Genomic DNA, 14,668 nt, shown 5'->3' on the forward strand with positions numbered 1-14,668 from the left:
GTACAGAATAGGTGAGGTTTGGACATAATTGAAATATTGTAAATATATAATACGTACCTTTCAAAGCCTCGTCAATATAGGTTTTATAGTAAAATATTCGGCCCAAGTCTTCAAAGTCATCATTACTATTTGTTGAAACGCCATTTTCTGTGATGTATATAGGGACATCTCTATATTCTTCTTTCACCCAATTGAGCAACCTCCTCAATCCCCAAGCTGTTGGTCTGTGCTGTTCAATGGCTGATGTTGGCCAGTTAGTAGGATATGCCTCTACATTAATGTCAATATCATTTTCAAAAGATGGTGGAGTAAGCCTAGAAGTTTTATGCCGAACTATTTTTGTGGCGTAGATGTTTATGGAGAAAACGTCTGCTGTGCCTTGGATGTATGTCTTCTCCTTATCTGTAAAAGCTGGAAGCCTGGAAGATTGAAGACCCTGCAGCTCACTCTTATTGGCTACCTGCCATTTCATTACCTCTGGGTAGTCACCATTCTTGAAAATAGGGTGTGCAAACCACCCTAATGTTAGCTGTAAGTAGCGGTCAGCAGCCTCTATGTCCCGTTGGTCAGTGTGGTCTTTGGGTTCCACCCATTCCGTATTGAGACTAATTGATATGACACCTCCTTGGCTTTCTCTGTACTTCTCATCATAGGTATGATAAACCTTGGCGTGGACCTTAAGCAGATTATGAGCTACTCTGTATGGAGCTGAGGCAGTATCATTCTTAATTTCAGGTGGGAATAAACCTATCCCATAACCAGCAGTTACAATTGAATGGGGCTGATTAAATGTCATCCAGAACTTGACCCGATCTCCGAACGTTTTAAAACAATAGTCTGCATAGTTGTGAAATGCCTCGAGAACTGTATCATTCTCCCAACCACCCAAGTCTTGGAGAGCCTGAGGAAGATCAAAGTGGTAAAGTGTCACCATTGGTGAGATGTTGTTTGCTAGTAGGCCATTAATAAGTCTGTTATAATACTCGACACCCTTATTATTGACCATGCCCTGTCCAGTTGGGAAGATTCGAGACCATGAGATGGAGAACCGGTAACTGTTCACTCCTAGACTCCTCAACATATACAAGTCCGCATCCAGCTGGTGATAACTATCACAGGCAATGTCCCCATTCACGCCACCATTGATATTTCCAGCATGTGTGAATGTGTCCCAGGTACTAGGTCCTTTTCCGTCGGCATTCCATCCTCCTTCAATCTGATAAGCTGAGGTTGAAACTCCCCATTTGAAATCTTCTGGGAATGTAGAATAATGGTACATGTCCCTTTCAAAAGTCGTTTGCCCTGAAAATTTTTCCCATACAACTATTGCAGTTGAAGGCACATTAGACGGTGGGAGGGGGGGCAACTTTCTTGAATACGACCATCTTAAACTTGAAGATCCTAACTTATCTATCTTTGTTTTTGGAAAACCATTATTTTCAATAATGTTCGAGAACAAATAGGCTGATTCTTTGGGAGTCCTTTGTCTGTTTGCATCTTCAAAGTTCACATAATGCAAACCATATCTTTGGTGGTATCCTTCTGATCCCTCAAAGCTGTCCAGCAAGGATCGGACTATATATGAAGTTACAGGCACATTATCAGTTTTGACAGCTGCAATGGGATAAAGTGAACATCACAGTTAGGGCTTTCCAATGTAATTATTACTCAATGGAAAAAAATAACTGATAAAGTTAACGGGATTGCTTAGGATTACAAAAACATGGCTGCTTTCTTCCAAAAACAGCACCGCACCTGTCCGCAGGTTGAGTGTGGTATAGCAGCTTAGCCCTATCAACATCAATGCAGTTCGATGCAATACAAGATACAACTCATGGACAGGTGTGGTGCTGTTTTTGGAAATTCATTGAAACACAATTTCATTACCTTTCAGGGCTTCGTTGATGTAAGCTGCCAAGTACTCCACCCGAGCTGTGTCATTGAACACCTCTCCAGTGTATGGTGTTGGCATACCGTTTCCAGTTATATATATAGGTAGTCCTCCTTTTATATATTCTTCCTTGACAAAGTTTAGAAGCCTCCTGAGACCCCATGGCACCACATATATCCATGGTGACGAGGTGGACGGCCATGAAGGATCCACGTGTGGTGCAAATCCTCCAATATTATCATAATCAGCCACACAACTTTGACTTTCAGAGGCATTTACTAATCGGGAAGTATAGTGGGAGATGCCAAGGAAGTCTGCAGTGCCATTGATATAAACCTTCTCCTCCTCAGTGAACGTGGGCAGCTCAACCACTGTACTGGAGCACTGGGTATTTATGTGATGGACTTGCATCTTAAGGACCTCTGGGTAGTCACCATTGACAAGAATAGGATGGGCAAACCACCCAAGCATGAACTGGAGATATCGCTCAGCAGCACTCATGTCATCTGGATTATTAGGGTTTTTTGGTTCTGCCCAGTCTGAATTAAGGGAGATCCCCACTTGACCTTGTTGCGGGGCCCGGTACTTGTCATTGTAAACATGCCAGGCCTTAGCGTGAGCTTTCACAATATTGTGGGACACCTGAGATAGAATGTAAAAGACTTGATTAGAGAAATACTTATCCATTTCTGTCCTCGTTTTATTATGGGATCATTTCTCCGTTCCTAGTCTATATTTACAGTCCTACTATAATGATGCTGATAACACTTTATAGTGATCTAATCATTAGGGTGGACTCTGCAGTTAGATATCCTGCACTATCATAGTTACCTGCAGAGATAGCACGACATTGGTTATCAACTGATAAATATTTTCATACGTGACTTTTCTAGTGATAAAAAGTTAATTTCTTCTATCGTATAATCTTTCCCAATAATTTAATAAGAATTGTTAAAGCGGATCTGTCACCGTACTATGATCTCCTGATCTCCTGTTTAATATCAGCAGAGTATGGGGACAGGTCTGCTCTAGTAGCCGAAACGGCAGAAAAAATATATTGAAGAATAAAAAATACATAGTTATGAGTCCGCTGTTTACATAAGGCGAGCGCTGCCCCCGCCTCCCCCACCAGTGATTGACGGACTGCAGTGCATACATGTAGATGTCAGTCACCAGTGAGGAGGGCAGGAGAGGCGGGGGTAGGGGTCCCCTCATGAACACTGCGGACTCATGACTATGTATTTTTTATAAAATTTTTTTAGCCAAACAATACGTTATTATTTTGTGCCTTTTGGGCTAATAGAGCGAACCTGCCCCCATACTATACTGCCATTAAACAGGACAGCATAGTAGGGTGACTGATCCGCTTTAAGGACGGACAAATTTCATAAAAATTATTGAAATATTTAGATTATTAAATTATTTTTCTATTTATACCTTGAAGGAGGCATTTCCTGGATCCTTGAGCCCGGGTGCATGTTGGCCAGTGCCGTAACCGGCATAACTAACAACCCAAGGTTCATGGAACGTTATCCAATGTTTAATTCTATCTCCAAAACTGCTGAAGCAGAAATCGGCATATTCCATAAATGCCTCTGTGATGGTTTCATTCTGCCAGCCCCCGGACTCCTGCAGAGCTTGGGGTAGATCCCAGTGATACAAAGTTACTATCGGTTTAATATTTTCTTTGATTAACCGGTCAATTAATTTGTTGTAGTATTTCACGCCTGCGGAGTTGACTTTGGATTTCAGCCCCGTTGGGAATATTCTAGACCAGGAGATGGAGAAGTGATAGACCTTAGACTGTAGGCCCTTCAGGAGATACACGTCATAGTCAATCTTGTGGTAGCTGTCACAGGCCACATCGGCAGTTGCATTATTATCAGCTTGACCATGTTGTCCAAAAACATCCCATATAGATTGTCCTTTATCCCCTTCGGCCCAGCCTCCTTCTACTTTAAATGCCGAAGAGGAAGCGCCCAAAAGGAAACCATTGGGGAACGTGTCGTGCAAGAAGACGTCTCTCTCTGTTGGTGTCTGGGCAGCAAATCTCTCCCATACTGTGGTAAAGGCCGAGTAGGATGTTGCTGCTGAATATTCTGGTCTGAAATGCAAACATAATGATTTTTTTTCCCTACAAATAAAAACAAAGGACTATCATCTGATGTTCCTCTTGTGGTTAAAAAAACATAAAAAATATAATGGCATTTTTTTCACTTCCGGCATCCATATTTGCAAAAAGGGACAACAGGAAGTGCAGCCATATTGGTTGTCATCTTGAATTAGCTTCTCAGACATTGACAGGTGCAACCGTTCTGGGAAGAGTCATATGAGTCAATGTATGGTACGGGTTGTGTGAGATCCAGTTGGCTAGTACGTGGACATGCTTGGGTGACCACAATTTTACAACAGAAGGGTACCCTGACAATATCATTTGGTGTGCCGCTGCTGGGACTAGCTGTAATTTGTGGGGGGACCTGGCAGTATTTAAATCTCCTGCAGCGCCACCACAGGGGAAATAAAGCATTACAGTTCCCATTGAAATCAATGAGTTGTTTGTGTAATGATCAGAAGTGCCTGGCCTTTCAGAGAGGGGGATGCCCTTTGTACCCATTTCCACTCCTGAAATGGGGGGCCCCTCTCTATTAAATCAGAATTGACAACCCCCTTAAGTCCCTCATATTCAGGTAGAAGAAAGCATAAGAAGAAAATACGAGAAATCATTTTAGATTCAGGAATCTGAAAAAGGCAAGGCAGAGGGGAAAAATTTCAGGATGAGAATGACAAGAAATTTACAATAAACATTCATTCTATAACATATAACATAAAAAGTATATAGAATTTTTTGTACTTACCTTACTTGATTGTCATTTGATTGGGGTATAAGTTGACTGACATCGTAACCTATAATTACTGCACCAGAGCCGACTAATGCTGCAAAAAATAAATAAAAAAATATGACTATAGAGTAAGACTCTGTTCACACCAGGTTTGTGACGTGGGCACGGTGTAGGCACTGTATGTTAATTTAAGTCTTTATATAGCCTAGAGAATCACAACCATTTAGAGCACCAGCTTTGCCCAAAAATCATTAAAGTGACCAGGGAGTAGGTTTAGCAGATGTATTATGTGGAGCTATCATTTGGTCAAAGAGTCACCCTGCCTTCATACAAATGCACAGTCCCTGCTCTCTCCTCCCCCTGTCCCCTCTCCTGAATTCAAAGCAGTGTCAGAACTATGGAGACCTGAGATTAGAAAGTTAGAAGAATCATGTAAGTTTTGTCCTGCGTGATACCTTCACATATTTTATAGTCAGAACTGCTTTAATCCTTGAATATTATCTGTGCAACAGTCATTAGATACAAGACATCACTACCTTACCTTCCACAAATTTAAAGGCAGAGAGATATTTGTTATTCTCTTCCATGGAGTTGCAGTCAATTAGTTCTAAGCTGAAAACCAACATGTCCAGACCCTTCTTGATGTTCTGTAATAATAACAATAATAATAATAATAATAATAATAATAATAATATCAGCTATATTTTATAACATTACGAAGAAAAATATACAATGAATGAGGGATTTATGACAACTGTGATGGTAATGCGGTGTCTACATAGCCTCTCACGTGCCACAGTCAAAAACATTGCAGCTGGAGGCTATATAGGGGTGAACACTGTGGCCCTGACACTGCATGCTGAATTATTACATTTGTAGGTCTGGTTTACGGTCGCAAAAGTATTTCTCCGCTTTGGAAAATCTCTACTTGTTAGAAGGATCCTTTGGCAATAAGATTTCCTCCTGCTGGGATCGGCAGCAATCAGTTGTATGGCAGAAAGTGTTCAATTTCCCTGCAGCGCCTCCATAGGGGAAAATGAAGCATTACACAGTGCCTATTCATATCAATGTGTTGTCTGTGTAATGACAGGACAGGACAGGTCCTCCAGAGAGAAGCGCTCCATGTAAGCTCTCTCCGCTATGGCTAAGAGATCAGGATCTTGAACAGAGGACCACCCTCTATTAGCTTAGAATTTACTAATAGGGTATATGAAAATGGGTAATTTAAACTGGACAACCCCTTTAAAGGAGTTCTTTGCTTTCGACAATCCCTTTTTGTTAGATGGGCTCATCAAAAATAAGCTGATCACTGATTGTCCAGCTGTGTGACCGCCATGGATCAGCTGTAATCTTTAGGGAAACTTTGCAACGATTCAACTGCAGCGCCACCACAGGGGAAATGAAGCATTGCAGGGATTCTCATTCAAATGAATAACATGTCTGCTTAATGCATGTGCTGAGTCCTCCAGATAGAAACGCTCTTTGTAGCACTCACAACTCCAGCAAATTGATGGTGGTCATTGATTCAAAATTCGATTGGGTATTTATATTTGGGATTTCTAAACCAGATAACTAAAATAGGTTTTATCATTTTAATCTTACTTAAGATCTCATTTAGATTGGTTGAGGACCAGGATCTGGGACTAGTATGTGGTACATTTCTAGACATTTCCACATCAGTTAGCAGTTTTGGATTCTGTATTTTGGAAGATCTGCAATTGCAGACATAAAAACCCAATGATTTCTATAGAACGCTGGTCACACATGCCCCTTAATTCCAGCAAAATTGCACTAAATTTAAATATATATGAGGGTATTTTACAATGGGTCCCACCAGAGAGGTAACTTACATTTTGTTGGCTCCATTGTAAAATTTGTAACAGGGCTCCATAACTATCATGGTCTCCTCATATGGCACAGAGGATCCTTTTGAAGCCCCCTTAGGTTCTAGGGCCCAGGTGCTTCCCCAACCTGTGCAGCTCATAGTTACACATCTGGTTTCCTTGACCTTCCTGTTGATCTAGAGCAAGACCTCTATAGCTTCTTCTGGAAAATAATTTTTGATAAAGGGTTACCTTATTCCTTACCTGATTTGCAATCCACTCTTGCAGCTGATCGGCATTGAAGCAGTCAAATTGTACGTTCAGTGCAAGGAAATCAACGGTTTCCTGAAACATATAACATTGGTTAATTGGTTTTTCATCCTTGTCATATACGACTCCATTATTTTCTATGCAAGGGTGTACGTATCATAGAGGGGTAGCCTATGCGGCTGCTATGTGTCCCCTGGATAGTGAGGCCCGTTCCCGTCTCATCCCCAGTTTAATGGGTGGTGATTACTTGCACAGCGATGTGGTCTCCATAGGTGCTGCAATGTTAGCAAACAAGGAAATGTACTGGAGTTATTACAATGGGATTGGGGCACCAGAAACTCCGGTCACAGGTGATTAGGAGTGTGTTGGTGTCAAGCAGCTCCTGAAAGGGAGATCATTTTTATGTTTGCAATTGAGCATCCGTTTGCTATTGAGCATCCGTACTCTATGTAGGCCATTAGAAATCATATCTAATCTATAGTCACATAAGCAGTAGATTTTGGATGCTTTTTATACCGTTTTATGTAGTTGGGACTTGCCTCATTTAAAATTACCTCATTTGCTTTGGCTTTGATCTAATCGTGCAAATGGTGATGTTGCTATCATCATCTATTGCCATATGCAGAGCTGAATGTAGAGAAAATGGGGCCACAGGGAACAAGCAATGCAGGCCCCTCCCACTCGCCATTTTTACACAATGACAATTTTTTTCGCAGAATTTTAACGTTTACGGTCTTGCGTGGTGAAAGGGTTAATTGTAAAATTCCTGGTGGGACAGTGCTGTGAAGGGATCACTGAAAAATTCTGGTCGTCCCATTCATGGGTAGGCCCTAGGAAAAGGGGTCCCTGGAAATTGCCTAGTTTGCCAACCCCCTCAAACTGGCCTTGGTCTTAAAGGACCAGTGTCACGAAAAAAAAAATTTTTTGATCAATTTTACTTTAGTGTGTTATTAAACATTTTTTTATTTATTTGTGTGTTTGTGTTTTACTTTTTTTTTATTTTTTAACTTTTTCTTCCCTATGGGGGCTGCCATTTTTTTTCCCATTTATGTATGTCGATTAACGACACATACAGACATGGAATACGGCACATACAGTCCCATAGTGAATGCGAACGGGGCCCGTTCCATCCACTATGCTGTACGCCGTCTGTGTGTGAACGGCGCATGCACCGCTCCCACACAGTCCAAGTTGAACTGTGCGACGTCCGGCGCCATTTTCCTGTGGACCGGAAGTCGCGGTTGGACAGTAAGATTACTACTTCCGGTCGCGGCTTCCGGACTTGTGCACATGGAGCAGCGGCAGCAGACGGAGCGGACGGACCGGAGGGAGCGGCGGCGGCAGGAGCAGGTAAGTTATTTCTATGTATGTTCGTGTTTTACTGTGTGTTTACTACTGTATGTTAACCTACTACACTGTGTGTTAGCTAAAAAAATGGCGACACACAGTGTAGGAGGTTTGACCGTTCAATCCCCTCGTTTCTCCCGGCACTAGCCAGGATAAAGGAGGGGGGATTCTGAGAGCTCACTAGAGCGAGTGAGTTTTCTCAAATTTTGCAGCATAAAGCAATGTGGTTGCTTTACCCGTTGCAATGCTGCAATTTTGGGAATTGCTCCATCTAGTGACCAGCGCTGGGAAATATTATAAATTAGAATCTAATTTATAATATTTCCTGACTCGTTAAAAAAATTAGAACAATGTTTAATCACCTATACACTAATTGTTTAACAAAAAAAAAAAATACATTTTTTTCTAGCGACACTTTCCCTTTAAGTTTTAAAAATACATGGAGGCTAATCTGTATTTACCAGGAGATTAGGTTGTATTGATAGAGATGTTCTCAGTGCTGCCGATCCCAGAGCAATAGATAACCTTCCACCTGATGATACAAGATCACGTATTATTGTGAGTGTCTTAAATGAGTTCTGAATATGGCTTTTTGAAACGTATCATCTATTGATTATTAGTGCATTAGCATAGTCAGAGATGTGTTTAACATTGTCAGTGCCTATGGATATATTGACGACGTTTATTAGAACAATTGAATACAGGGACATCGGCAAAGCTGCTAATCACATTTGTTTATATTCTCAAAGTGCCTGGTGATATCATCCTCATTTCTAATAAAATTGTTATTCTGTGAATGATTATGCTTGATTGATTAGTATTGAGCAATCAGTTTTGCTTTTATCATCATGTCGTTTTTAGGTCCAAAATTCGGTGCTGATTCATTTCTTAATATAGCTTCATACAGGACAGAGCTCCATTTTTCTGATACAGAGCTTCAAATCTACTGCATATTCATTCATTTAAAATAGAACATGTTAGTTACCTGCAGTCACCACTAGGGGAAGCTTGGGAGCTGACTGCATACTGTTTTATTATTGAGTTCAATGTATAAACAATAAGCTCCCCCTTGTGGTGACTGCAAGCAGCCAGAAAGTTGTATTTTAACACTATGTCTATGCAGAGGATTTGGAGCTTTGTATTAAGATGTGCAGTATGGACACATCTCAAGATTCTACTCTGGTAATTTCCATTCAGCACAAGCCAAATGCTAAAACGGCCCGCCCTTGACTTCGGTACTCTACACTCCCACTATTCCGGGGGGCACTACCTCCCGAATAGTCCGATTGTGGACGGGAATTGAGGTATTTCATCTGGCTGATATGGTTGATCCCCACACGCAAGAGCTTCACCCGTTTTCATACTTTCAAAAACATCATAATATTCCCTCCGCTGCGTTCTTTCACTATCTTCAGGTTAGACATTACATGCAGCAAACTTTTAGATCCACGCGGGTTACTGCACCTACAAGCTTCGAAAGGTTATGTCGGTATGCTACCACCACTAGGGGGCTTATCTCAGCCATTTATGCATTATTGCTATCCCCGGAGGGTTCCCCTCCGCCTGGGCATAGATACATGTTGAAGTGGGAGGCCTTACTGAATAAATCCATCCCGCTCTCATTGTGGCAGATTATTTGGTCGCAAGCAGCTAAAACCTCCATCTGCACTGCATATAAGGAAAACCAATATAAAATCCTTATGTTTTGGTACCACACCCCTGCCTTTCTGCATAGCTTCAATCCGGGTATTCCGTCGGAATGCTGGCGTTGTAGAGGTCAGAGAGGTGATCTGTTCCATATTTTCTGGAGCTGTTCACTGGTACAACAGTATTGGTTGGAAGTTAAGAACTTGGCATTGGCGGTGTTGCAGCAGGATATTCCCTTAGATCCTCTTCATTACCTCCTAAATGTTCCCCCTAGGTCTTTGGGGAAATCACCAGCTCGACTCTTCCGACACTTTCTCACAGCCGCTAAGACGTTGATAGCATGGAAATGGAGACAGACAACCCCTCCCTCCCACATCGACTTAGTAACTAGAATTAGGGAAATACGTACAATGGAGCATATGACGGCCTCTATTGACAATGAACTGGACAGGTTCAAAGTGGTGTGGGACTCGTGGGACAAGTATTGGATACAGGGAACTCAAGATTAGGTGGTAGGTGGAGCTCCGACTATCCCCCCCCCCCCTCACCCCCTTAAACCCCTGTGTTTTTTCCCAGATGTTTTGTCTGTCTATTGAAAGTTACTGTCTTACTATGTGAATTGCATGGCCCTTCATGCTGTTCTAAGTTATATGTATATTTTTGAAAAATTTTCAATAAAAACACAGTTGAAACCAAATGCTAAAACGGACAGTTTTGAGAGGGGCATGTTTATGACGCTGTAATTCAGTAGTATAATGACATGCTAGTGGGTAGTGCCCAAAAATCTAGTGCCAGGTTCCCTTTATATACTGTGAAGAAGATTAGTTATCTGTAATACTGTATCAGCGGTGTTCGGCGTGGTTTTTATCACATTTATATTAATGTTAATGTTTTATCTGTTTTTGATATTGATTTGCACAAACAAGACTTATCTGGGTGCAGAGTTCACAACGTGATTCATTACTACATGAGAAAAATATGTCACCCTGAAGGTCTGAGACAAGTGGCTTAGGAAAATAATTAAACCAGCAGATCTATGTGTTACATTGTCCTTAAAGGGAAACTGCACAAATCAGAGTTCCCCATATTAATTATCCATTAGGGAGTCCTCCAGACATCCTGCTAATTCCTGCTGTTAGTAAACAAGGGCTGGTGGCAGCTACTTATACAAAACCACTCACTGGTACTTGTACATAGGGGGCAGTATTATAGTAGTTATATTCTTGTATATAGGGGGCAGTATTATAGTAGTTATATTCTTGTATATAGGGGGCAGTATTATAGTAGTTATATTCTTGTATATAGGGGGCAGTATTATAGTAGATATATTCTTGTATATAGGAGCAGTATTATAGTAGTTATATTCTTGTACATAGGGGGCAGTATTATAGTAGTTATATTCTTGTATATAGGGGGCAGTATTATAGTAGTTATATTCTTGTATATAGGGGCAGTATTATAGTAATTATATTCTTGTATATAGGGGGCAGTATTATAGTAGTTATATTCTTGTATATAGGGGCAGTATTATAGCAGTTATATTCTTGTATATAGGAGCAGTATTATAGTAGTTATATTCTTGTATATAGGGGGCAGTATTATAGTAGTTATATTCTTGTATATAGGGGCAGTATTATAGTAGTTATATTCTTGTATATAGGGAGCAGTATTATAGTAGTTATATTCTTGTATATAGGGAGCAGTATTATAGTGGTTATATTCTTGTATATAGGGGGCAGTATTATAGTAGTTATATTCTTGTATAATGGGGGCAGTATTATAGTAGTTATATTCTTGTATATAGGGGCAGTATTATATTAGTTATATTCTTTATATAGGGGGCAGTATTATAGTAATTATATTCTTGTATATAGGAGCAGTATTATAGTAGTTATATTCTTGTATATAGGAGCAGTATTATAGTAGTTATATTCCTGTACATAGGGGCAGTATTATAGTAGTTATATTCTTGTATATAGGGGGCAGTAGTATAGTAGTTTTATTCTTGTATATAGGAGCAGTATTATAGTAGTTATATTCTTGTACATAGGGGCAGTATTATAGTAGTTATATTCTTGTACATAGGGAGCAGTATTATAGTAGTTATATTCTTGTACATAGGGGGCAGTATTATATTAGTAATAGTCTTGTATATAGAGGCAGTATTATAGTAGTTATATTCTTGTACATAGGGGCAGTATTAGTTATATTCTTGTATATAGGAGCAGTATTATAGTAGTAATATTCTTGTATATAGGGGGTAGTATTATAGTAGTTATATTGTTGTATATAGGGGCAGTATTATAGTAGTTCTATTCTTGTATATAGGAGGCAGTATTATAGTAGTTATATTCTTGTATATAGGGGGCAGTATTATAGTAGTTATAGTCTTGTATATAGGGAGCAGTATTATAGTAGTTATATTCTTGTATATAGGAGCAGTATTATAGTAGTTATATTCCTGTATATAGGGGGCAGTATTATAGTAGTTATATTGTTGTATTTAGGGGGCAGTATTATAGTAGTAATAGTCTTGTACATAGGGGGCAGTAATATAGTAGCTATATTCTTGTCTATAGGGGCAGGAGTATAGTAGTTATATTCTTGTATACAGGGGGCAGTATTAAAGTAGTTATATTCATGTATATAGGGGGCAGTATTATAGTAGTTATATTCTTGTATATAGGAGGCAGTATTATAGTAGTTATATTCTTGTATATAGGAGGCAGTATTATAGTAGTTATATTCTTGTATATAGGAGCAGTATTATAGTAGTTATATTCTTGTATATAGGAGCAGTATTATAGTAGTTATATTCTTGTATATAGGGGCAGTATTATAGTAGTTATATTCTTGTATATAGGAGCAGTATTATAGTAGTTATATTCTTGTATATAGGGGCAGTATTATAGTAATTATATTCTTGTATATAGGCGGCAGTATTATAGTAGTTATATTCTTGTATATACGGGGCACTATTATAGTAGTTATATTCTAGTATATAGGGGCAGTATTATCGTAGTTATATTCTTGTACATATGGGGCACTATTATAGTAGTTATATTCTTATATATAGGGGCAGTATTATAGTAGTAATATTCTTGTATATAGGGGGCAGTATTATAGTAGTTATATTCTTGTATATAGGGAGCAGTATTATAGTAGTTATATTCTTGTATATAGGGGCAGTATTATAATAGTTATATTCTTGTATATAGGAGCAGTATTATAGTAGCTATATTCTTGTATATAGGGAGCAGTATTATAGTAGTTATATTCCTGTATATAGGAGCAGTATTATAGTAGTTATATTCTTGTATATAGGAGCAGTATTATAGTAGTTATATTCCTGTATATAGGAGCAGTACTATAGTAGTTATATTCCTGTATATAGGAGCAGTATTATAGTAGTTATATTCTAGTATATAGGGGGCAGTATTATAGTAGTTATATTCTTGTATATAGGGGGCAGTATTATAGTAGTTATATTCTTGTACATAGGGAGCAGTATTATAGTAGTTATATTCTTGTAAATAGGGGCAGTATTATAGTAGTTATATTCTTGTATATAGGGGCAGTATTATAGTAGTTATATTCCTGTATATAGGAGCAGTATTATAGTAGTTATATTCTTGTATATAGGGGGCAGTATTATAGAAGTATTATAGTAGTTATAGTCTTGTTGGATATTGCCCTGTATAGAAAATTCTCAACTGCTTATAATTATATTCTATGTTTAAGACAATAAAAATAATCTAAGATGTAGAAATGTATTATCATATGTAAACAATTCTATTTCTATTATAGACTCACCGATTCACTGTATTTTATTAGTCAGGAAATATATAAGAAATATATAAGATGATTTTTCTTGAGAAAGATAAGGGATCTAGCCACTGTGTATTTAATGCGTTAAAAGTCAAGGTAAAGACGGCTACATCTGTATAATTATAAACCCTAATTTCTTTTTTATTACTCACCTCCAGCAGAATACTTTTGGTGATATAATGTGTACACTTTCTTATGAGCGTCCATCAGAACCTGCAGGGATTGTGAATCTGTTACGTCTGTAGAAATATCAAATGTTATCCAGGTATGGACCAAATCCCCAAATAAACGGAATAAAAATTCTGCATATTCTGCATAGGCATCAGCAGGGCTGGTGCCAAATGTAGAAAGTCTATCGAGGTCGCTGCCATGTAAGATCATAATGGGTTGAATGTTGGCTCCATTCAGTTCCTGGAGAAGGGTCCTGTAACACTGCAGTTGTCCTTCTTCCCTGTCCAGGGGCTTCTCCTTTAAGGATACAGAGTTTAAGGTTAGCTGGACCTTGTAGTGGGTGATACCATACTTTTGTAGAGTAGGAATTTGGTCTTTTAAGTTTTTAAAATCCTTATTGTTACAGCCAAATAGTCCCCCGGGCTCCACTTCATTAAGAGACGCATCCTTTTTGCTATGCAAAGGTCCAGCAATGGCCATGAAGTCTCCAGGGACTGCATGGTCAATCCCATGGCACAGGGATGAGAGGAGAACCAGGAGGACCCCTCGCCACGCCGGCACCATTCTGGCCACTGTGTATCCCCACATGTACCTGCCAAGTAATTTATAGACAGATAAAGGCCATAAATGGTCCTTTGCCGTCTTATCTTCAATACTGATAAAGACATTGCTGTAGAACTATTTACGAAGAGATTATGAGACAGCTGTAGGAGCACGGAGATGTCATTGTCATTGATAGTTAACGTAGGAAATGGAACCATTAATATACATTAGGTGGATTTTGAATAAATACCTAAGTTCAAGTGTAAAGACCAATACCTAATGTGACCACACATGTTGACAACCACACA

The 14,668-nt window shown here is 39.2% G+C and overlaps 1 protein-coding gene across 1 annotated transcript in view; it reads right to left on the reverse strand.

Annotated features, from left to right (window-relative positions):
• LOC142655282 (lactase/phlorizin hydrolase-like) overlaps positions 1–14,381 on the reverse strand; it is a 34,360-nt gene extending 19,979 nt beyond the window's left edge. The window contains exons 1-8 of the mRNA XM_075829226.1: positions 13,799–14,381; positions 8,633–8,703; positions 6,819–6,899; positions 5,273–5,378; positions 4,747–4,825; positions 3,329–3,995; positions 1,888–2,533; positions 58–1,614 (exon numbers count right to left, since the gene is read on the reverse strand). Coding sequence (XP_075685341.1) covers positions 58–1,614; positions 1,888–2,533; positions 3,329–3,995; positions 4,747–4,825; positions 5,273–5,378; positions 6,819–6,899; positions 8,633–8,703; positions 13,799–14,381 — 3,790 coding nt within the window. The remainder of the gene's footprint in view (positions 1–57; positions 1,615–1,887; positions 2,534–3,328; positions 3,996–4,746; positions 4,826–5,272; positions 5,379–6,818; positions 6,900–8,632; positions 8,704–13,798) is intronic.
• Positions 14,382–14,668: the final 287 nt, after the last annotated feature.

This window comes from Rhinoderma darwinii, chromosome 6 (assembly GCF_050947455.1).
Source record: "Rhinoderma darwinii isolate aRhiDar2 chromosome 6, aRhiDar2.hap1, whole genome shotgun sequence".
NCBI classification, from domain to species: Eukaryota; Metazoa; Chordata; class Amphibia; order Anura; family Rhinodermatidae; genus Rhinoderma; species Rhinoderma darwinii.